The sequence below is a fragment of the Tyto alba genome, unplaced genomic scaffold (genome assembly GCF_018691265.1).
Source record: "Tyto alba isolate M040663 unplaced genomic scaffold, T.alba_DEE_v4.0 Super-Scaffold_30, whole genome shotgun sequence".
NCBI classification, from domain to species: Eukaryota; Metazoa; Chordata; class Aves; order Strigiformes; family Tytonidae; genus Tyto; species Tyto alba.
This window is the reverse complement of record NW_024881305.1, coordinates 5,114,064-5,136,909: the sequence shown is the minus strand read 5'-3', so window position 1 is coordinate 5,136,909 and position 22,846 is coordinate 5,114,064. Positions and strand designations below refer to the sequence as shown.

Below are 22,846 nucleotides of genomic sequence, written 5' to 3'. Positions count from 1 at the left end.
CCACATTCCCTTGGCACCCAGTGAGGAGGTGACAACCCAGGGCTCAAAGCACAACGTCCCCAGGCAGAGCCTGGGCTGGCTTTGGGCTGCAGCCGTCTGCTGAGCCCCAGAGCTCCAGCACAAATCCGGCACCACTTGGCCACGTTCCCCCAGTGAGTCAGGGTTGCTTTGAATCCCGTGCCAGTTGGGGAGAGCCAGGCTGGCTCCTGGAGGCCATCTCACGTGGGCCAGGCTCGCTGCCGGCACTCCCCACCTCTCACAGCCTGACCGACACGCACAGAGCACGGGGTGGTTTTGCTCTTTTGCACAAAAACCGGGGTCCCCCTCTCCCCCCACCTCGCTTGCCGGGCTCTACCCGTCCGACTCATTCCTCATGTGCCCTCCTTCTTTCCCTTAGGTATTTTTGCATAAATACAAGAGCAAAGAGGTGGAAGACGCAGCTCGATTGGACAAGAAATCATCCTTCTCTAAAGGCCTCCTTTCCAGCCAGAAGCTTCCTTACCAGAATGGACACGCTGGGAGCCTCTTCTCTTCTTCTTCCTCCCCACCAGCCGCCAGCTCAGCTCTGTGTGTCAGCTCCTCCTGCGACGTCTCGCTCATGATGATGGTGGGAGAACCGGACTCGGTGCCTCCTGGCCGAGGGATCTGCCTGGACCTGGCTATTTTGGACAGTGCTTTCCTCCTCTCTCAGGTTGTCCCCTCCCTCTTCATGGGATCCATCGTCCAGTTTACGCAGTCAGTGACTGCCTACATGGTGTCAGCTGCCGGCTTTGGCCTGGTAGCCATTTACTTTGCAACCAAAGTTGTCTTTGATAAGAGTGACATGGCGAAGTATTCAGTGTGATGCGTGGAAGGCACAAGGGCGGCACGTGGGTGCCTGCACGTGGTAAAATGAGATGCGTGTGTGTGTGTTTACGTGGGCACTTGTGGGAAGCCTCGTGTGGCACTTGCTCTCGCCATGCTGTTGCCGTGGCCCTGGGGGGTAGTTCTGGGGCTGGGGGCAGGAGAGATGCAGCAGAGCTAATCTCAGGTGTAAATACGAGGCATCGGGGCATTGTGCTTCGGACCATCAGTGCTTTCCAAAGGTGCCTTTATCAAAAGAAAGCACTGCAGAGCCAGCACCAAAGGGGGTTGTACAGGGGAGAGAAAGGAAACGGACTTTTCCTTTAATAACGGGTCGTGTTTCTGAGCAGGAGAGGCAGTGGTACGGAAAGGGGAGGGAAGAAATCACTGGCTCTCCTGTTTTCCAGTTACAGCTGTCTCCTCTTCCCCTGCTTGTTGTAGTTTTACTCAACTTCTTGAGCAATACTTCTACAAATAGGACACTGGGAGGAGATTTCCTTGGAAAAAAAAAAAAAGAGATGGGTGGCTAAGGTTTCACCACAGACCAAAGGGGGTGCATATGTGTGCACGTAGGCTTCCGTCCTTCCCCACCTCTGATCTGACTGGGAGAAACCATTTAAGAGAAAAGTTACTGTGTCTTGTTTTGGAAAAACAAGTAGCGTTTCATTAGGACCAGTTCCAAAAGGTGACTTATCTTTTACCTATGTATCAAGTTGCATCAGATAGAAAGGACTTCTTTTTCTAATGATTGTTTTTAGCTTTTCTCACACAGTTCTCCGCAACTCTGACCTCTCACTCCTCAGCGCTCAGAACTGCTGCCTGCTCTCTCCCCTAGCAGATCTAGACTGTTGTGCCTCTTACACACCTGGCCCCTAAAAGATGCAGCCATATCCCAAGGAATGTCTGTTCTCACAGCGTTTTCAGCCCTGTGACAGTGAAGCAGGACAGGAAGAGCTCTCCTGCAGGGCTCCCTGTCACTGCTGGAGTAGGTACCTGGAGTTGGTCACTGGCTGCGTCTGTTTTCCCTCAAAGACGTGTTCCCAAAGCAACCTTCTAGACCAGACTCTTCTTTCCCCACAGAAGGGCTTTCGGCTGCGCTTGCAGGCTGGCAGGAGCGCACCTTGCAGAGCACACCGCAGCCCAGTTCCCAGCACGCCCAGAGAGGCTGCTGGAAGCAGCATGGTAAACAGGAGGTGGGCAGGATGAAATGTGCCTCCAGCCCCTCCGGCAGCTGCTCGCAGAGCAGGGCGAGCCTGGTTCTTGGTGTGCCGGACCAAAGAAGGAGCAGGACAGAAACACTTGATGCTGTTTGTGCCTGTGGTTTGCCAATCCAGATTACGTATTTACTATGTTATACTTGTTTGGGCTTTTTAAAATTTATTTTCTTTCCAGACAGGAGTCAAGATTCTTACTGAGGCACAGCATAAACACAGTTACCTGTTAAAGTGAGGCAAAGTGCCTTTTGCTGCCATAGCACTGGGACCAAATGCTCCTGGATTGTTCAGATTGTTTAGCTCCCAGGTGTGAGTCATCTTCCACTGGCAGAAGAGTGGCTACAGCTGTGTGTTCTTCTGGCCAGTCCCACTCCAGATACAAGTGGACCAGCTGGAATAATTCTGCTGGGGGCAGGTGTCTTCCACTCAAAGACTACCTGTACGCCACGTAGGAGTCGAGGTCCTGGCCCACAGTCAGCACTTAGACTTTGTAATGATCCAAACTCTGCCTACAACGCGTAGAGGAAAGCTCCTGAGGAGGCTAGGCTGTGAGTACACTGACGTTGTTCAACAGTCCTTAATTTTGGCTGGCCTAAACAAAGTGCTTGTGACTAATTTTCTGCGGAGGTGTGTGGGCAGCGAGATGCTCTTGTGAGGTTCGGCTGAAGGGCAAAATGTTACTATTCTTGCAAAGTCTTGTCAGACTATTTCTTGGCATGGAAGCAAGGTCACTCCCCTGCTGTCTGCAGATGGGTCCTGAGAGTGCTTAGCCTAAGTTTTTTAAACATTTCTTTCCCGTAAAGGGTCACTGTTTTTGTTTTATTTCTTCTCAAATTATATGCCTACCAGCCTCCCTTTCCCACAACAAGGTTTGTGTGCTGAAATGCAGCTGTTTTGGGGATGGATTTGGCAGCTGCTTAACCACCTACAGAAACAGTTTCTCGTCTGTACTTCCTACCCTGCTCTCTGTCCACTTCAGGCTTCAGGAGGAAGTTTTTGAGGCAAAATGTTATTGCCAAAGGTGGGGCGTTTCTTGGGTGAATGCTCCTCGTGATCAGTAACCTCTGACTGATGTAAAATGTATAATGTGGGGAACCTTCACACACAGAGGCTGCTACAGTGCTAAGTGCTTTTGATAATTGAGCCATTTGTTTAAGTGCCTAAAGAGTGCTTCCACACCAAACTTCAGGTGTACAGGTCTGATGATAAAGGCCTTGAATGCTTCATTACAGACATCCAAGTGATAAGGCAGCAGGCTGGAGGGGGGAGACAGCCTTATTTTATAATGTCCTTCAGTTTGGAACGTGAAAGAACAAGATGCTGCAGTTCTTGATCCGTAATTTTACCTGTCTCTCGAGAGGAGAAGACGTAAGCCTGCCAGATACCCGGGCTGACCTGCCCTCCCTCTGCTGAGGTGGCTGTGGCTGGTGGCCGTGCAGAGGTTTGGGCTCACAGCACATGCAGCAGGCTCGGGGTCACAGCTGAGCTGAAGGGCTTGAGATTAGTCAGTGCAGGTTGGGTCTCAGACCTGTCCCTCCCTGACAGATCAAGCATGCCTTCGGCCTCTGTGTTCCTCCATCCCCTTCGCTGCGCTGGGTCACGGACTTGGCACCCAGATCTCCTCAGCAAATCTGCTGTCTGCATCCAGAGTGTTGGCTCTGATCTCACTGGGAGAGGGCAGGCTGGGTTTGTCCAGTTTTCTCATAATTCAGATATGTTTCCAGGGAGGTGCCTGCATTTACTTCATTTATGTTCAGAAAAGATCACTGAGCGACTGAACTTGTGGCTCTGCAGCCAGCTGCTCTTGCTCTTTGCTGCTGCATCCCAGACGGGCGCCCATCACCTTGCTTTGGCCTGATCTGTGACTGGGCTGGTAACAGAGCTCGGTCTCTGGAGCTCCCCGATCCAGCTGGAGAGACATGATCCAGTCTGAACCAAGGGCTCCTTATCCACTTGTCCTCTGGCTGTGCTGCTCTTACTTTATTTAGCCAGTTCAGCAAGTATGGGAAGAGCTACTTGGTTATCCACCAAGAGTTTGATTTCTCCTCTCCCCCTGGCACCCTTCTTCCCATTTCTCCATCTGGATTGAAACCCACTGAACTCCATAATTGCTCCTTTCTTTCTTACCCACTTGTGACACCAGGAGAAGATTTGGGCTGTTTGCAGGAGGAGAGGAGGGGTGCAGGAAACTGCTGCATTGAGTCAGGTCCTGGGTAGGTGGGGGAAGTTGGGGGAGCAGTTTTCTCCATAAGAGCTCAGCGGGGAAGGAAGGCAAGGGAGCAGACTCAGAGGAGAATGGGGAGAGATCAGGGCGAGGGAGCAGGAGGAAGAAGGGGGTTCAGGGGAGAGCTGAGGTCTGTAGCAACGTGAGGGACTGGTACGGGGCACTGGTTGGAACTGGGCTGGCTCTGCCCTGGACGTGGCCCTTTGGCACTAGGCTGCCCGGGCAGCGGGTGGGAACGTGCCCCTTGTTGTGGCCTTGGCCTGTCCATAGAGCACTTCATAGCCCCCCCTGCTCGCACCCGCACCCCAGCGTGATCCCGACCACGGCGCAGGAGCTGGGTGTGTAGTCTGAGCTCAGGGCTCGAGCTGGGCTGTCGGCAGCCGCCTTCCCCGACCCCGCTAAGGGATTAAATTTGCTGTCACCGCGATGGCCCCGTCTGCCCGCTCTGTTCCTGCCGAAAGCATTTCTTCCCAGTTCAGGCTGTCACTGGGGCTGACAGGAGAGGCCTTTTCCAGAGTGTTGACAAACTCCTGTCTTGGTAAGATTGTTCTTTCTGCCTAACCCAGTTAGGTTCTGCTAAGGAGTTCTGCTTCTGCTAAGGAGAGCTGCTCTGTGTCAGCATCACCTATAGACCAGCAAGGGACACGGGTAAAGGTAAGCACATCCCTTACATGCTGTTACTGAAATAACCTGTGTGAGCACAGAAATCCCTCTAGGATTTGATTCTGTTGTACAACTTGCAGGTACTGGTACAGGCTGGGCAGAGGTGGTTACCGTCAGCTTTTCTCTTTCAGGTAGAAGGTGCACTTCTGCTTTTTTCTCACGGGTGAATCGTGCTGTGCCTCTCCTTTCCTTTTGTGTGAGATGGGGGTTTTGAGAGCTGAGATGGGGAGCAGAGGGGAGAAGGGAGGATGTCTTTTTAATGTGGGACTATTGTGAATCTCTAGGTTAGGGAAGGATGCCTGGATGCTGTTTTTTTTTTTTTTTTTCTTCTGAGACCATGTGCTGTCTGCAAGATGTTTTATTTATTCAGTAGAGTAAATATTTTGTATACGATGTAAGAGGAAGGCTATTACAAATTTTTATGAAAAGGAGGAAATAAAAGGTGTTTAAATGGGACAACGGGTGTGTGTGGCTGCGCGAACGGCACCGGGGGGGCGTGGCCATGGGCGGGGGGCGTGGCCATGGGCGGGGCGCGGGGCGGGGGGCGTGTCCGGGGCGCGGCGCGGAGGACTCCTGGCTGTGAGGCGCCTCCTCGCGGCCGTGCGCGGAGGGACACAAGCTGCGGGGGCGGCCGGGACACGGGGGGGCACGGGGGGACATGGGGGGACATGGGGGGCACGGGGGGACATGGGGGGCACGGGGGGGCTGCCCCCGGTCCCTGCCCCTGTCGCCACCGGCGGGGCCGAGCCGCCCGCGCCCGTCCGTGCGGTACAAACCTTGGGGAAGCATTTGCTGCCTCTTCTTGTCCCCAGCGGATTTGCGGAGCGGTGTCAGCCACAGCCGTTCGCGTTTGGCCCCTGCAGCGGGCAGGACCGGGGGGTTTGGAAGAGCTAAAACATTCCCAGTCCCTGCGAGGGATTTAGGTGTTATCAGCACTTACGTTACAGGTGGTGGAGCGGAGTAAGTGACAGCCAGAGGCAGCAGCGAGGCAGGGGAGTAGCTGGGTTTGCTCTTCCCAAATGACCGTGCACCCTCGGTGTTTCGGTTGGTTTGGTTTTGTTTTCCAAATGTGAAGCCTTACTCTCATCCAGCGGCTTTTGTTCAGGCTCAAAAATCTCACGCTGCTTACAAAGCAGAGAAATTGCGCTTGCTTCCTGGGGTTTACGGGGCTGGCAGTGGGAGGTAAGAGAAATTCCCCTGTAGGGAATAGGGGCCCTGACTGCCTCAAAATTGTCCCTCTGCTTGGAAATCTTTAACATGAAACCAGTGTCACCACCGAACCCTACAAGTGGCTTGAGAGAGCAAAAGGTAAACGTGATCCTTCCCTCCAGTCGCTGTGTTTGCCCCGTGCGTGGGGCAGCACGCCGTCATTTTTGTTACTCTCGTGCTTCTTTCCATCCCAGGGCATGTGGCTCCCGTGATGCCGTAAGGGCCGTCAGGCATTTTAGAGTGACCCCGCCAGCCCGGAAAGCTGAAGCTGCTGGCAGAGGATTGCTCCTGGGCGGCCTGCGAGTCCGCTCCTCTGCACGGGGCTCAGCCCACGGCAGCCCCCAGCCCGTCCTCAAGCTCAGCCTGGCAAAGACTCCCCCAGGAAGCCGTGACCTGGCTGTAAAGCCGCGCTGAGGACAGGAGACCTCACGCACCTCCGTGTCACCGCACGCCGTGGCCCTGCCAAAACTGTCCCTCCTGAAATGAAAACCTGTATCCAGATGGATGCCAGCAGCAACCATCGCTGCTGCTACCTGCCAGCGCTTTCTTTCCTGAAACCGTGGGGAGATCTGGACTGTTCCCAGTGTGAATTAACAGGGAGAAGAAACAATGGCAAACTGCGGCAGGGTCCGAGGCATCTCCTCCAGGACTGGGACGGGACAGCAGAGCCGGGACAACCCCGATCCGGGCAGCCCGTCTGCCCTTCCCGGGCTGGGGGGGCTTTCAGGGCCGCCCCGGGGGGCAGCCAGCTCGGCCCTGTGTGGGGTCTGGTGTGGGACTCGGTGTGGGGGTCTGGTGCAGGGGTCCGGTGTGGGGCTCAGTGTGATGCCCAGTGTGGGGTCCAGTGTGGGACTCGGTGCAATGCCCGGTGCGGGGCTTGGTGCAGGGGGCTGGTGTGGGGTCCGGTGCAGTGCCCGGTGTGGGGCTTGGTGTGGGACTCTGTGTGGCGCCTGGTGCAGGGGCTGGTGCGAGGCTCGGTGCAGTGCCCGGTGTGGGGCTCAGCGTGGGACTCTGCGGGGCTCGGTGCGATGCCCAGCGCAATGGCCAGTTGTGGAGCTCGGTGCAGTGTCTGGTGTGGAGCCCAGTGTGGGACCTGGTGCAGGGTCTGGTGTGGGGCTCAGTGCGGGGGCTCGGTGTGGGGCTCGGTAGGAGCCCAGTGCGATGCCCGGTGCAGGATCTGGTGTGGGGCTCGGTGCAATGCCCGGTGTGATGCCCGGTGCAAGGGGCAGATGCGGAGCCTGATGCTGGGCTCAGTGCGATGCCCGGTGCAATGCCCGGCGTGGGGCTTGGTGCGATGTCCGGTGCGGGGCTCGGTGCGATGCCCAGTGGGGGGGTCGGTGCGATGCCTGGCGTGGGGGTCCGGTGCGATGCCCGGTGTGGGGCTTGGTGCGACGCCCGGTACGGGGGTTCGGTGCAATGCCCGGTGGGGGGGTCGGTACGATGCCCGGTGCGATGCCCGGTGGGGGGCTCGGTGCGATGCCCGGTGCGATGCCCGGTGGGGGGGGTCCGGTGCGATGCCCGGTGCGATGCCCGGTGGGGGGGGGTCCGGTGCGATGCCCGGTGGGGGGGTCGGTACGATGCCCGGTGCGATGCCCGGTGGGGGGCTCGGTGCGATGCCCGGTGCGATGCCCGGTGGGGGGGGTCCGGTGCGATGCCCGGTGGGGGGGTCCGGTGCGATGCCCGGTGCGATGCCCGGTGGGGGGGTCCGGTGCGATGCCCGGTGCGATGCCCGGTGGGGGGGTCCGGTGCGATGCCCGGTGGGGGGGTCTGGTGCGATGCCCGGTGCGATGCCCGGTGGGGGGGTCCGGTGCGATGCCCGGTGCGATGCCCGGTGGGGGGGTCCGGTGCGATGCCCGGTGCGATGCCCGGTGGGGGGGTCCGGTGCGATGCCCGGTGGGGGGGTCCGGTGCGATGCCCGGCGCGGAGCCCGGCGCTGGCCGCCAATGGGCCCGTCGGCCGGAGCCGAGCCCCCGGCGGGGCGGGGCGGGCCGGGAGCCGCCCCCGCGCTGCGGGAGCCGCGGTGCCAGCATGGACGGGAGCCGGGTAAGGGGGAGCGGGGGCGCGGGGGGGGGACACAACCCGCCCCGCCGCGCTCCCCCGGGGGCCGCCCGCAGCGGCGGAGGGGCGGCTGCCTGGGGGCAAGGTCGGCCTGGGTCGGGGATTCTTGTTTCGTGTTTTTTTGTGTCTGTCCGTCCGTCCCCTCCCCGCCTCCCCGGGGGTGAAGGGAGCAGCCGGGGCCGGGCTCGGTCTCGCCGGCCCCGGGGGCTTCCAGCCGGCTCCTGGCTCCGTTCCCCGCGGTGGGGTTTGGGGGCAGTGGTCGGGGCAGACTTTGCTCACGCTGGCTTGTCCTTGGCCGGGTCGAAGCGTGGGGCATCCCCCTTTATCTCCCTACACATGGCACTGGCTGTGTCTGACTTATTTAGCATTTTGTAGTTGTCCTGAAAGGCTTCATAAGTCCGGGTTTTGCGCGGACACTGTGAATGTAATTCAGGGCTCTGAAGAGGTTACAGGTGTTTGTTCGTGTTGTTCAGTCACGAGAGGAGAGTCGTAACCCTCGGCTGAGTTCCCAGCTCCTGCTTGTTGGCTGACCTTGAGCAAATTACTTTTTTCTCTGTGCTCAAACTGCACATCTGCTGATTTTATACAGTAATGGAGTGCTCTTAGGGATTTGAAAAACTATAGGAATTGCAATACAAAGTGAAGCTTGAAAATGATGTTGACCTTGCCTTGCAGTATGCTTCACTGAAGGCCTGAGTTAGGTCTCCATTTTCTTGCAGTAGCTCATGTGGGATGACGGGACTGTTGACGTGGTTTTTGCAAAAATGCCTTGGGTTGACAAGGCCCTGACATCTGTAATGGGTACCTACAAAGTCTGTTAGTTATGGAGCACGCCTCCGGGTCACACATTTCCCCTTAGCACCGCTCTGCAAGGTAAGACATTACTATTGCCCCCACTTAGCTGGGAAACTGAGGACCAGAGCACTCCAGCAGCTACCCCAGGGCTGCACGAGAAGTCTGCAGCAGAGCAGGAGATTCTGCTCAGATCTCCTTAGTCCCAAGCCAACAGCTTAACCGCCAGACCTTCCTGCCCTCTGGTTGTGCTTTTCTTCATGTTGTTAGTTCAACAGAACTGCTCGCTCTGAATTTGCAAGATATGTACTAAATGAGACTTATAAGCTAAAGAGTTTATAGTTTACTCCGGTCGTCCTGGGGGCATACTGAAGGGATGGAGAGTTCCTGAGCTGCTCTGCAAGGAGACCTTGTTGGAAAATCAGGTTTTAAGACTTTCTGAAAGAGGTAAACAGGAGTGTTTGGTAGCCAGAGGGGGAAGGCTTTTCTAGCCTGTGAAGCCTGTAGAAAGAGAAGATGAGAGGCAGAGAGCAGAAAGAGATCATAACATTGGTGTGAAGGAAGGAGCGGAATTGTGTGCTGCCTTGAAGGTGATAGTTCAGAGCACGGATCTGTGTTGTGATGAAAACTTGAAGCCTGAAGGTTGAGATTGGCCCAGACGCCTCTCCCGCCTCTCAGGTGAGCAGCGATGGGCTCTGCTCATCGTGGCTTGTTGGTGCAGAGTTGTGCTGGAGACAGACTGTGGGCAGCACTGCAAATGGCCCCGAGCAATGTGGCGTCTTGCTCTGAGCAGATTTTGAACAGCGTGGGGATTATTTCTTCTTAAGGGGAAGAGGCTTTATATCCCATCCAGACTGCTTCTCAAAAACTCTCTTTCCTGGCTCTCAGGACCCTGAGGAAGCACAGATAACAGGGACTGGCTTAGCAGGTTTGCAGCTCTGGAGAAATCTCAAGGATTTACTCTGGAAAAGGTTCATGAGGGACTTTGGCATAGTTTCTTTCCCTTGGAAACTCACTTTCTGCACTGAGTGTAAAAGATCCTGCCTTCTCGGGTGGTTTAGGTGTTGCGGGAGCGGGCTGCAGCCTCTCGCAGGGGCAGGGCTGGTGCGTGGCTGCTGTGGGCGCTGTGCTCACAACCCTGCGAGCCGCGGCACGGCCGCTGCTGTGTCGCGTCGCGGGAGAGCACTCGCACGGGTCTAACCTGGAGGTATTGGGATAATTCTCACCTGTTTCCAAACGTGGTGTTTGTGTCCTCGAGGGCCCCAGGAGCTGACCCCAGACAGTCTGTCTGCGATGCTTTCTGGAGGTGTGACTGAGCTTGGGCAGACCTGCCTGAACTGGCTTTAGGCTCGCTCGTTCAGGCACCGATAGCCAGTATAACCACAGCAGAGTGGTTACTGGTGAACGCTCACCAGAGCCCCAAGCAGTCTGGCAGCAGGCACTCTCATAGCTGTCTTGTTATCTGTTCCCAGACAATTTAGCTTTAATCCAGCCGTGATGGGTCTGCGTCAGGTTGTGGTTGCACCGACATTTGCAGTGTGGAGAAACCAGCACCCTCTCTTGGATCTCAATTAACTCCTAGTTGTAAGCCACAAGTCATCCTCTCTGCCATCTAGCAGCACGTACGTGCCCTCTGGCATAGGTAGAAGAGGGATGAAGTGTTTCATTGTGTATTTTTACCTTAATAAACTCTCCAGAGAAGTTTGCTTCTGGGGGGAATCTAGCTCTTTGCAGCCAGTTGGCGTCCTGCATAGGAAAATGGTTAGCACGTGTTTTTTGAGCAACAGACTCTTCAAAAACAAAGGCCACTGACTAGGTTTGATGTTTTCTTTCTAATGCACAGTCCATTTAATTCAAAGGTTGAGGTTTTCTTGTTTGTTTTTTAATTTAGAAATTAACCTTGGTGGTGTTCCCTTGCAGATGAACGAAGACTTCCCCAGCCCCAGGAGCCCCAGCTGAGCTCTTGCAGAGGCTTCTGATCCAGCCGAGCCAAGAGCTTTGTGTGGGTAGAGGACGTGAGTCAACAAATGGTCTCTGTGAGTCACCAGGAGCTGCTACACTCCTTGACCAGCTCGTCCCCTCTAGAGAGCTTTGCCAGCGCTCTGCAACACAGCATGCCTCCGTCCCTCCTGCCGGGGCACGGCAGCGCGGCCGGCCGCCTCCTCGCCGGCAGCACCAGCCACTCGGACGGCGCCCCGCTCCCCCTGGCCGGCGCGAAGGGGGAAGACCCAAAACCCCAAGTGACCCTCTGCGAGGCTCACCTCAGGCTGCCTGACTTCTGCAGCAGCCTCTCCCAGGACTTCATTCCCACCCTGGAGGAGATTGAGGAGTTCCTGAGGGAGAAGGCTGAGTTCCTCAAGGACGAAGCAAGCGAGCTTCACCCAGCTGGCGGGAAGGTCGACATCGAATCGGAGCTTGGCTTAGGTAGCTCTGGCGAGCAGCCTGTCTCCAGGGCGGTTCAAGAAGAAGATGTCTCACATGCTTCTCAGCTTGGAGGGACAGCTGCTGGTAGTGACCGGGCAGTAGCTGCCGGGAGCATTCCTGTCGTCCTCCACATCCAGCCTCTGCAGATGGACGGTGGCAGCCAGCTAGCACAGGGTGCTGCAGGTGGTGTCAGGATGGCCCAGCTGGTTATCAGCTTGCAGGGCCAAAACCTGTCCCTCCTCCCTCAGGTCCGGCCCCCCGTGACCGTCATGGACCAGAAATATGTCAAAATTGCCCCCCTGCCCGTCGCCATGAGGCCAGGGGCGCCGGGGGATGTGCGAGAGGTGGAGGCAACCCCTGAGTATCTGAAAGCCCCCCCTTCCCTCGTCCGTGTCCACAAGTGCTCGCACCCGGGCTGCGGCAAGATGTACACCAAGAGTTCCCACCTCAAGGCTCACTTTCGTCGGCACACCGGCGAGAAACCCTACACTTGTGCTTGGCCCAACTGTGGCTGGCGGTAAGTGGGAGCCGCGGGACTCTGTGCGAGTGGGTGTCCCCACCGAAGGCCTGCCATTGCTGTCCAAGATGCAGGAGAGCTCTTGGCTAGTGAAAATCCAGGATAAAATCACAAGTTTTCTCTCCCGAGTGAATTATAGGTGAGAGTTGGAAGAGGGCCTGGAGGAGTAAAGTTGGTTGAGCGCTTTGCGTAGTTTTCACTCGGTCCAAAAGCGCTGGAACCCCCCAGCTGGGGAAGTGTAGCTGACGCTCTCCCAAACACCCCAAATCCCCCCCGAACTGGATGCTTAACCACCCTCTGGCAATACAGCTTTTCCAAGTGATGTTGGAATTTTGCAAGTTTTCTCTGTCTAGTTCAGGACAATTCCTGCAGTTGGGCTACAAAAAAGGCTTTTTCCGTTAATATTTGTCCCAGGAAACAGGAGCCTCACTGCTTCCTCAGGAGCCAGTGCATAGTTCTGTCTTTGTTCCAGCAACCCTTTGCTTTCTATGGCTGCTTGCCTGCCCTGGCCGCTCGTATCCCTCAGACACCTGTGGGCCTGTAGCATATCTCCATGTTGCATTTACTTTTGTTTGCTCTGCACATGATGGTGGTTGTCATTCTCTTTCATCTGTGTTCCCTAAATTAACCTTGTTTTTTAATCTTGCTGCACTTCTGTGATTATTTTTCTGCTGTGGTGTTCTCTTCCTGGTACCGCGTACTTGTCCTGGGGGACAGGATGCTCAGTGCAGCCTTTGGCAAGAAGGGCTGATAATCCTCAGGTGTTGCGTAGCACGTTTCATCAGCAGATCTCAAAGCATATCACAAAGAAAACTGGTGCTGGCAGCACTGAGCTTTCCTGGTTTCTTATGCAATGCTTTGGCATACGCTCGCTGCCTTGTTTCCTGGATGGTGCGTTACGGCTTCTATCTTGGGGTGGTGAAACTCTGGGAGGTATGAGACTAAATCCCAATTTTTGGACTCCCTCTTGCCAAGCTGCTGTCCCTTTGCCATCAGCAATTATCCCTCCCTTTCACCTACAACCGCAGTACATGTTTATAGGCATCGGCTCCTTTTCCAGTACCAACGAGTACTGCTAAACCCTCCTGCACCTGACGCTCAGAGCCTGGGGACTGAGGAAGGGGATGATGCCAAGTGTCACTTTTCCCTCTGGGAAGGAGGAAGGGGATGGTGCTAGCCTGCACGATAGCATCCTGGCATCTGAGCTGCTGCGCTCCGCTTCGCTTGCTGCCCTGCCCTCGCCCTCCGTGGGAGCAGTCACGCTGCCGAGCGATGTCCTCAGCTGTGGCTGCGACTCTCTGGGCCGTGCTCCCTTTTCTAGATGTGGCCCTAACTGTAAATATAGATGTCATTTCTCCTGGCCCTGCTTTTATGTGAGGAGCTGAGACCTTGGAACTCATTTCTTGCAATAAAGCTGGAAAAGAAGTCAGTGGTTTGCGTGGAAGACCTGCGGATGGCCTTGGGACACATTTTGTTTTCACAGAGCCTTCTGTCAGCAGCCTCAGTATTTACCATACCAGGTGTGAGCTTGAAATCCTATCGCTGGGAGTCTGGGGTTACATCTCAAGCTCCTTGCTTTGTGCTTCTTTGCGTGGGCATGTTTCAGCCAGATGGAAAAACCCTTCCGTCCTAATACTCCTGCCATCTGTGTTGGCTCCTTAGAGGCAGAACAGGAGTAAATCCTGTCCAGTCCTCCTCTCCAGCACTCCCCTGACACTTGGAAATGCAAAGCATGCTGAAGTCACGCCAGCTCCCAGGCCTTGTTGAGACCTTTGAGGTGGCACTTGTAAAACAGCTGTGGACCGTCTTGCTGCAGGTGCCCCCAGGTCTGGATCTGTGTGTGCCAGGTGGAAGAAAGGAGGGAGAATTAAGTGGGGACATGCATGTGGTTAAAGGGACTTTCCAGGCTGTTCAGCTGATCTGCTCCAGGTGTGGGAATTACACAGACAAGCAGCCTGAACACGGGGTATTCCTGTGGTCCTTGTTCCTGCATCCTCAGAACAACAGTCAGCTTGCTTTGGCATGGAAAGCTCTGCTTCTGTGCTCCAGGCTGGGTGCATTTGCTTTTCCTCCCTTGTGCTCATATTTAAACCAGCTCACAGGCAGCTTCTCCTTCTCTCTCCCCAGCTCCCGGTCCAGCCCAGGCTGACAGTGAAAACTCACTGCCATTCTGAGGAACAAGGCGATGCTCAAAGTTTGCAGGGAGAACCCATGCTCTCTCAGGAAAAGCAAGCTCTCTCTCAACAGCGAAGCTCTTGGCTGGATGTGGGAGTTACAGTAAAGCCTTTCCACCCAGGCTCCTGAATGGTGTCCTTTAGTCACTGCCAGCCTGGGCTGATGCTCCCCCAAAAAAGCCATTTCAGCATCTGGGCTTGGGGCTGTCAGCTCCCCAAAGGCTGCAGCAAGTCTAAAACAAACGAAGGAAGCAGGTGGACCGGCACCGTCCTTTAAGAGCAGTGGAAAGAAATGAAGATCTCAGTGGGTGAATTCTTTCCCTCTTTCCTATCCCTAACTCGCCCCTTGGAGGGGTTTATTTCATTCCATTCCTCCAGCCTGGGGTACCTGTGCCTTGCTGGCAGGCAGGCTGGAGCGGAGCAGAAGGGACCTGTCTGGGGTCACCTCAAGGGGCTGCGGCAGAGACGTGCCGGGGTCCTCGTGTTCCCTGCCCTGTCTAGCAGCGAAGGCTGGGTCCCCCATGCTTCCCTCCTCCTGCAGGTTCTCCCGCTCGGATGAGCTCTCCCGCCACAAGCGCTCCCACTCCGGCGTCAAGCCGTACCAGTGTGCCGCCTGCGAGAAGAAGTTTGCCCGCAGTGACCATTTAGCCAAACACATGAAGATCCACCGGGGCCAGCCGTGCAGCCAGCGGACGCTTCAGGGCAGCGGCAGAAGTTAAGTCTTGCTGCTCATCCTCGCGAGGCTGAGACCAGGGGGCCCTGAAGCCAGGCAAATAATGCAAACCCCACTACACTAATGAAGAGGAGGAAATGACTCTAACCAATTATAGCAGATCCAGTGTTACACCTCTGTTCAAAGATGATCTTTATTCACGTCCTGTTTCTGGTACTACTGTCCCTCTCTTAAATACAGGTGATGGAAACCTAAGTTAATTCCGGGTGAGCGTGTATGTGTGTAGGGAAGCGGGGCTGGGGTGGAGGACAGCTTTGCAAATCCCTTTGCACAGCTTGCAGGTGTCACCTACACCCGTGACAGGCAAGAGCTGGCTTACAGCTCCCCGTCCCCAGCGTGGGGCATCCCCTGGGCTGCTGCAGCTGCGAGTCCCAGCCAGCATCCCGGGGCGCTGGGTCAGCAGCGTTTTGGAGACGGCCAGAGAGGATTTGTTCTGGCTTGAACCCGCTCAGAACCGCGCGTGCGTGAGCCCGTCTGGCAGAGCCGGGGATGGAGGGGGGTGTTTGTGTGTTGTGCAGCAGCCGTGGGGGGCTGAAGGCAGACGCTGGGGCTGGTTGAGCTGGTGCTCGTGTTGTCCCTAACTCTGCTTTTCTGCGGCGGTGGTTTTTCACCTGACTGGCATCGGGCGTGCTGGCGGCCTCGGGCAGCGTGATGCTGCAGCTACAGTTGGGGGGGAGGGTTTGAGGAAATGAGTTCTGTTCAGCTCACTCGATGGTGCGTGTTGAAAGGGGATCGGGAGAAGTGTGAGCAGCCCCAGCAAAGTCCTTTCTTACATGCTGGCATGAACGAACAGCGGTGTGGAGGGACACCAATGTGTACGGACCCACAGAAGAGCTGAACACCCCGGTCAGGGCGAGCAGTGCTTACGTCCTTTTTGTATTTGACTTCTGGTTAATTAAAGGCCAACTCTTTGCTACTGTGCCAACTTCCTGAGCTTTTGCAAACATCTGGGAGGGAATTAGGTGCTTGTACAAACAAAGAATAAGCGTCAGGAGTTTGAGCTAGGCAGTCTGCCCTTTCTCCGTGGCTTTGCCAGCATGCCTCAAGCTGATATTTAGTGCCTGCAGGCTCTTTTCAACTCAGGTGTGCTCGTGCTGTTCTGCTGTTACCCCAGTGCTTTTCCAGAGTAGGACTTCACACACTTGTCTCAAGCTGCCCTTGAGCTGGCTTTAGGGAGGAGTGTTGGGTTGTACCCAAAATAAGGATGGGGAAATAAGGTAAACTCTTTTCCCTGCCCTGTGGAGGGCATGTTTGTACAGCAAAGAGGTTGTTCCCTGGTCCCTGCAGCCCTTTTTGACTCTGGGGAAGGAAAAAGCCAGACTGGCGGGGATGGATACGGTGACCTGCTCTAAGGGTTGGTACAAACGTCTCTGGACAAGACAGTAAACTTCTGTGCAGAGAGCACAAGCTTGTGAAGCAATCCATCCTGGTGACAGCGTCGTGTAGCTGGAGGTGTTTGCTGCTGGTGGCTGCTCCTTCCTCAGCGCAGTGACCAGAGCTCTTCCAGCTTTGTTGAGAAGCTACCACAGTGTGACTTCAGGGAAAGAAGGAGCAAGGGAGCGGAAAATCCTCGAGCTATTCTTAGTTTAGAATATTTGGGGGTGCTTACGCTGCCCCTGAAAGAGATGCTGCTGCTGCGGAGATTGGAGACGGGGCGGGTAGGGCACTTTGCACCAGGGAGGTTCTCTGGTGCGCTGCGGGTCCCCACGATGAACTTGTTTCTCCTGCTGTTGTTCCAGTGCTGCAGAGCCACAGCCCAGCCCAGGACCTGGTGCTGCGGGCCGCTATACAAGCACCAAAGAGAAGGGTCTGCTCCCCCCAGGCCTTTGGCCCCTATAAACAGCAAAAGTTTCTCTAAAGTGGAAAAATTCAGCGTGCAGAAATGCTGTTTCCGCAGAGGAGAAACGTTACTAAAGCTGGCTTGGGGTTTGGATTCTTCATGGTGAAAACAAGCAGGCCAGCAGCTGAAGGAAGGCTCGCTGGCCAGCTTCCAGCCCCGGCGTAGCGGGAAACCGGCTTGTGGCTCACCCAGCTGCGAGGCTGCAGCCGGGAGCCGCAGCTAATGGATCTGCTGCTAGGTTTCCAAAGAGCTGGCGTGCCCAGGTTGCATGTTTCTGGGAGAACACCTGCATTACTTGCTTTCCCAATCCCCGGGCGGGAGAGCAGGGTTTACGACAGAAATAGCTGGAGCCACGCTGCTTGACTTCAGGTCCAAGTTTTCCCCAAAGGGTCTGGGAGGGCTGGTTTCTGGCTCCCAGCTTAAACTCCTTCACCTTTAGCTCGTAAGCGGGTAGATGTGGGCAGGCTGAGTGGAAAGTTGCTGCCTGCAGCGGGGTTTCTTTCCTGTGTGTGCAAGTGGAAGTGTGTAAGCCCCGCAACCCTCATGTTGACTCTTTGGAGAGAGCTCTCCCCTCTGGGTGAGGAAGGCAGCTTTTGCAACAGTGAGCTGGAGATCGGGGCCTGCCTCGGGGAGCGAGCGCTCTCCCAACGCACCCCGAGTGCTCCCACCTCTGCCCTGGCCTGGCCAAGCGTGACCAGATGCCAGCAAGAAACGCAACCCGAGTTTGAGGGATGCTGAACCTTTAACAATGAGCCAGAGGAGACAGGTATGCAAGAGCCTATTTTGGGTTGCCTTTTGTTTCAGTGGATTTTTGCCTGACTGGGGATTTACTTCATACCCTCTTTGCTCGAGGGCTCTCTTCAGAGGCCACATGCCAACATGACTCATGCCCGCCTTGTGCTTTTATCTGTCCCCCTTTGCTCTTCTCCCTCGCTCCAGACTCTTTCACAGCACTCCCTGTTCATTTCGGACCTGCCCCATCCTGCCTCCCTCAGCTCTCAGCCGAAGGCGACTGGGGAGATTGCACGCTTCCAAACTGTGGAGCAAGAAGAGCTGTGCCTCATCGTCAGTCCGAGGCCCTTCTCTGTCCTCCAGCAGTTTACCTGCCGAGCAGCTCCCGCAGAGTCCACGCCGGCCCTGGGGTGGATCTGCCGTGGAAGACAGGGCTGGAAGTGCTGGCAGCGGTGACTTGCAGCTTACCTGGTTTGTTTTGCCATTCCTTTTAAACAAACCACAAAGGGAGGGGAGAGATTTTTATAAAATAAAATACCCTAGATATGTATCTCTTGTGCAATGCGTATTATAAGTCTCACCTGCTTCCCTCTGGGGACTTTGGATGAATGGCTTAAAAGGTTTACTGAAGGCTCTATAATTACCTATCCTTTACTCCAGTGAGGATATTACTCCACAGCAGAAACGTTCGTTGTGGAAGGGCAGATGAGATCTGTGGCATCGGGAGGGACATGGGCCCTTCTGTCTTCCCATGGGCAAAAATACACTGGAGTTGCCAAGAGGTGACACAAACTGCCCTTGTTACAACCCCGGCTCCGTGTCAGATGGTGCTGTTAAGCCAACGGGGCCACGTGCCTGCCATGATTTCCCAGTTGGAGGAGTGGGAATGGGAGGAACTGGTTGCTGTGTGCTCGAAGTGAAAGGGCTGTCAGGTTGCTAAGCAGTGCTTTTTAAGAAATGAAATGCAAGCAGACAGGAGTTGTAGCAGGGCAGGACGTGGGAGAGCACAAAGAGAAATTCAGGCAATGTTTCTAAATTTGCAGCTGGGGCTCTAGATATAGCAGTACGCAGTGCAGAGCCCTCCATCTTCAGCAGCGTGACAGCACTGACATCCCCAAGCTGCAGCCCACGTGGAGCTCGTGCTGGCTGCTCATCCTTTGAGATGAGATAAGGGCCAGTGCAAATCCACAGTTTGGTTTGGGGACCCTTTGGAGATATATCTCTGAGACGGATCATTCGGTTTTTCTTTTTTTGCCCCAGTGAAGTCAGAACTGGATTTTTATTAATGATTCTCCCTTCCAGAGTCCAGTTTTATTGGGACTAAATGCAATTCTTGGCGTAACTTCTCTTTCTCTTGGGGGGTTAAACAGCAGAAGCTGGCTTGGGGTAGGGAGCAGACCAGAGCCTGGAGTTTTCTCAGGATAGGAAAGGGCCTTTGTGGGCATGGGACTGCACAGGCAGGGAAACAGGGAAACATTTGCGAGAGAAAAGAGGGTCAGTTGAGCGTTCCTCTGCTGCCTTACCAGCAAACCGCCAGCTGGGCCTGATCCTGGCCCTGAGTAAGGAGAGGTCGGAGGTGGGAATGGGAAACAGGTGGAGAAGGTTTGCAGCCCCATCAGCAAGGCGTTAACCCTCGGGTGGCTCAGCAGCACTTCTGGGGCCTGAAGCTCGAAGCAAAAGGGGCAGGAGCCTCTTGTTGGTTTGCATGTGTCCCGGGACATGGTTCAAGCTCTTCTGGAGCCAGGACTAAGCACAAAAAGCAACGTTTTCCTTGCAAAGAAGTGGAGTATATCATGGCCTTGTGCTGCAGCTGAGGCAATAGCTCACACCTGGTGCCCTGCTCGCCTCTTCCCCTCTGTCAGCCGGTGAGCAGGCTCTGGGGGAGCTCCTGGGAACAGAGGGGTTAAGGGTACAGCGAAGCTTAATGAACAAAAGAGCTAAGTTAAAACAGCTGGCTGGCTTGACTTGGCCTGGCCATGCTAGATGACTTCATACTCAGCTTTCTAAATAGGCACAAGTCCACTCCCAGGGTGGCTGGAGCAGGGAAGAATATCTCTGGGTAGGAATAAGGCTAGTGAGCAATTGGCTTTTGTTCGTGGCTTTGCCCGGCGGGGCTCAGCGATCCTAACCCCAGGCTGGAGGCTTGTTTTTTAGCATGGACTTTGGACAGGTTGTGTGCAGGGATGCACCTTTCCTAGGAGCTGCTCTTCACTGCCTGTGCAGGTAAAATGCTTTGCTTTCTGATGTTTTCTCCAAGCTGATGTGATAAGTTCCCTGGCTGGAGCCCTGTGGGAGAGGATGGGGGTGAGAGTATCTGGTCAGTTGTGCTATTTCTTGTTGTTTGATCCAGGAACTGGGCAGTGGTACAGAAAGGGCTTATCCTTTCCTGCTTCCCTGGAAAATCCACCCAGATAAAGCCTTTTTTTAGCTCAGAAAGTATGTGGTGGGAGGGAGGGAGGGGGGGAAATCAGTTATGTGGTTTGACATCCACAGATCTGTGTTCACTTTTGGAAACGTTGGCTTTTCTCTGTGAACTGCACCAGTTTCTCCCCAACTGCAGTTTCACAGCTCCTTGCGAAGCGAGCTGAGCGCACTGCAGTCTGCTTCTCACCTCTTCTATTTCAGACCTTGGGTTGTTTGCGCAAACAACAGGCTCTGAAATGAAAATCTAGATGTCATTTAAATGATCACAGTGGGTTCTGACTTTGCCCTGTTGTTACCAGCTGTGATGGTGCTGTTGGGTCGGGCCAGGAGGAGAGCCAGCGAAGTTTTTAAGAGTTGTATTCAAGAATTTTATTCAGGATGTGGGAACTTCACAAGGGGAATTGTGCTTTTAGTAGAAGGGCTGTGTAGATAACAGGGTAGAAACTAGTTTGGCAACGTTGTGTAATAACCAGAGATCCCCTGGTGCGCAGCTTTAGGGCTTAACTTTCATAAGCACCTGACACCAGCTCCAAGCCCATCTGAGTCAGTGGAGACTAGTCCTTCTGAAAGAAACCCAGCCTTTCTCCTGCTATATCCAGTCCCTCCCTGTGTAGTGAGGTTCTCATGTAACTGGGTAAATCTGCTTTTTCCTGAAAGGAAATCTTGAGCGTACCTTTGAATATTAGCAGCTGTTGTATGATCTGGGCATTGCACGTCCTGCTCAGCAAAGGATTTAACTCTTTACTAGAGCCGTGAGCTCCCCTGTGTGTCTGTCTGCTGACGAGCCTTGGGCTTGCCCCAGTCAAATATCTCCTGGGGGAGTGGAGATGGAGGCTGGTGGACTGTATCAGCCACGCTGTGCCTGTTGCAGGACACCGAACTTTCTCTCTCCCTCTTATCTGCCATGAGTGGGCAGGTTGCCTGGTCCTCGAGGTAGAGGCTCTTGCATTTGTAGACTCAGAAATAACAAGGGTTTGAAACCAGTGCGGATCTGTGGCTTTTTGAGAGCGTCAGGAAACACCAAAGCAGAGGCAGAGCTGCTCTCTGCAAAGGAAACACAGCTAAAAAACCAGAGTGCAAAAAGGCTTTCTTGGGTCTGAGAATTACAAGATCATGGGCAGCTTGGGCGCGAAAGAGAACACGAGGATGGGAACCGAGTTACTTCTCCATCTTCTTCTTCAAGGTGCTCCTTTTAGCTTCAGCAAAGGCAGCTGGTATTTGTGGGCCCCTCTGTGCTTTGTAACACTCCGTGGGCATCCTGCAGCGTCTTTGGGATCTCTGTGAAGTGATGACTTCCCACATGAGCAAGTGCCGCCACATCCTGGCACGGTGGGCTGGCATCTCTACAAGGAGCGTTGCGTTTACCTGGGTTGCAAAGCTCTGCCGTGGGTTGTGAGCCGGGTGGGGAGCCGCTCTGAACCAAGTGACAGCAGATTTCCTGCTGTAAACTTGTCAGGTTGATGACTAGCACCATCTAGGCCTCGTAGGCAAACTAGCACTCGTGCCCACTTTTTGGTAGAGCATCTGTAGGGTGAGGGGATGGTTGGCAGCCCCGGAGCCGGCCCGTCCTGCTGCGCATCCCTGCGTGATTGGGGCTGCTCCCGCCGCTTGTGTCCAGCAACGTGGGCTTCTCGCAGGCCCCTTCCGAATGCGAGCAGGGGATTTGCCTTCCCCCTCCCTTTCACCTCCAAGGATGCGTTGGGAGCTGTGGTAGAAGGTGCTAATGTTGGTAACTGAAGCCGTCGTGATCCGGGAAGGCGCCGAACGTGAAGCTTCCTGAGAGCGTCGCTCTTGAAAGAGCAACAAGTGGATTTTCATTGTGAAACTTTAAAAACGAACAAATAACCCTTCCTTGATCCAAAGGCTTTTCCCTCGTGAGTGTTTCCTCTCACTAATGAGGCACAAAACCTCTCGTAGCTGTTCTGTTTATTTCATGACTTTGAGATTCCCAGCAGCGTTGCGAAGCTTGGTCTCAGAGTTGGGAGCTGCATCAAAATAGCACCTCTGTGTTCTGGAGTGAGGCTCGTTAGGGTCTGATTAGCTGCTGCATAATTTTCTGGCTTCCCCGCTCCCTCCCATCATTCTCTCAATCCATGACCGCGTGATGGCAAAGTTAGAACCTTGCTGTAAGATTTCTCTTTTTTGAGAAGTCGGTGCTTTTAGAAATGTCTGTGCTTTTCTGACTAGGTTGTCCTGTGATTTCCTAGAATTGGCAGTTACGTATCACTTCATGACTTTGTCCTTGCCTCAGAACTTGCAAAATCTATTTCTAGGTGCTGCCATCTGATTAACCTTCACCAGAAATCCCAAGTGAAATGTATTTGTTTGACTTCCTTTTTCTGCTGCCTCTTTCTCTTTAAAATGCTTTTGCATGTGAGCTGCGTTTTAAAAAGGTCTTTGCGTATGAGCTTTTTCCAAATCCTGCTTTGTTGCTTGCTTGATTTTATTCCATCCCTTTATCTGTCCTATATTTTTTCCCTTGTGATGTTGTCTAAGATAGGAACAAGCCCACGTTGGATTGCAAACCCACGGCAGGGGAAGCAGAACAAAGTGAGAGTTGCACAAAGTAGGAAATTTATTATCTGTCTAAAAAAGATGCTTTGATTGTTTGTTATTGGAGTTACCCCAGCTGATGTGGCTGTAGCTGAAGGCCTTTAGGTCCTTTGGATGCTAGGCTGGAGTGGAGTTGATTTTCGTGTGCTGTCCTTCTTCCTGCACTGTCTTTTTGGGTTCAGCTCATGCATTGTTTCCTAACTGAGTGCAAAGGAAATATGAAATTTTTGGGTGTGCTGGTAGATTTTGCTGATGGCAAGTAGAAACAAAGCCAGGGAAGAATCTGGAGTTGTGGTGGTGCGCTCAGAAATGGAGCTCTGCTGTTTGCCTTGCAAAACATGTTCAGACCCCGCTTGAGTCTGGTACGTGTGCTGAAACACCGGGTTTGTGTGATCACATATCTTGTGAAATGTTCCTTTTCGGAGCCGTATCGTTCTCCCACTTTG

General features: G+C 54.5%; 3 protein-coding genes across 6 annotated transcripts in view; all 3 read left to right on the top strand.

The window, feature by feature from the left end:
* Window positions 1–5,400, top strand: part of SLC45A3 (solute carrier family 45 member 3) — a 31,882-nt gene extending 26,482 nt beyond the window's left edge. For both annotated transcript variants that reach the window (XM_042800093.1, XM_042800092.1), the window contains exon 7: window positions 398–5,400. In XM_042800093.1, the coding sequence (XP_042656027.1) occupies window positions 398–844 (447 nt within the window). In that variant the 3' untranslated portion in view covers window positions 845–5,400. The remainder of the gene's footprint in view (window positions 1–397) is intronic.
* A 2,421-nt stretch (window positions 5,401–7,821) lies between these two features.
* LOC104358798 (Krueppel-like factor 15) lies at window positions 7,822–15,051 on the top strand. 3 transcript variants are annotated; one of them, XM_042800337.1, is made up of 4 exons: window positions 7,822–7,856; window positions 8,080–8,196; window positions 10,924–11,944; window positions 14,660–15,051. In XM_042800337.1, exons 3-4 carry the CDS (start codon window positions 11,031–11,033, stop codon window positions 14,835–14,837), a joined length of 1,092 nt encoding a protein of 363 aa, XP_042656271.1. In that variant the 5' UTR covers window positions 7,822–7,856; window positions 8,080–8,196; window positions 10,924–11,030; the 3' UTR covers window positions 14,838–15,051. The 3 variants fall into 3 exon arrangements, with proteins under 3 accessions (XP_042656271.1, XP_042656272.1, XP_032865246.2); XM_042800338.1 differs by lacking the exon at window positions 7,822–7,856 and having other exon boundaries at window positions 8,079–8,196; XM_033009355.2 differs by lacking the exons at window positions 7,822–7,856; window positions 8,080–8,196 and adding an exon at window positions 10,661–10,819.
* ELK4 (ETS transcription factor ELK4) overlaps window positions 11,843–22,846 on the top strand; it is a 32,913-nt gene continuing 21,909 nt past the window's right edge. The window contains exon 1 of the mRNA XM_033009352.2: window positions 11,843–11,944. The gene's annotated coding sequence lies outside the window, so the exon portion shown is untranslated. The remainder of the gene's footprint in view (window positions 11,945–22,846) is intronic.

Bases quoted from the DNA above. Each gene is read 5' to 3' on its own strand.
- LOC104358798 (XM_042800337.1), top strand. From the start codon at position 11,031: ATGGTCTCTGTGAGTCACCAGGAGCTGCTACACTCCTTGACCAGCTCG. The intron at 11,945-14,659 runs GTAAGTGGGAGC...CTCCTCCTGCAG, and splicing joins TGGCCCAACTGTGGCTGGCG to GTTCTCCCGCTCGGATGAGC.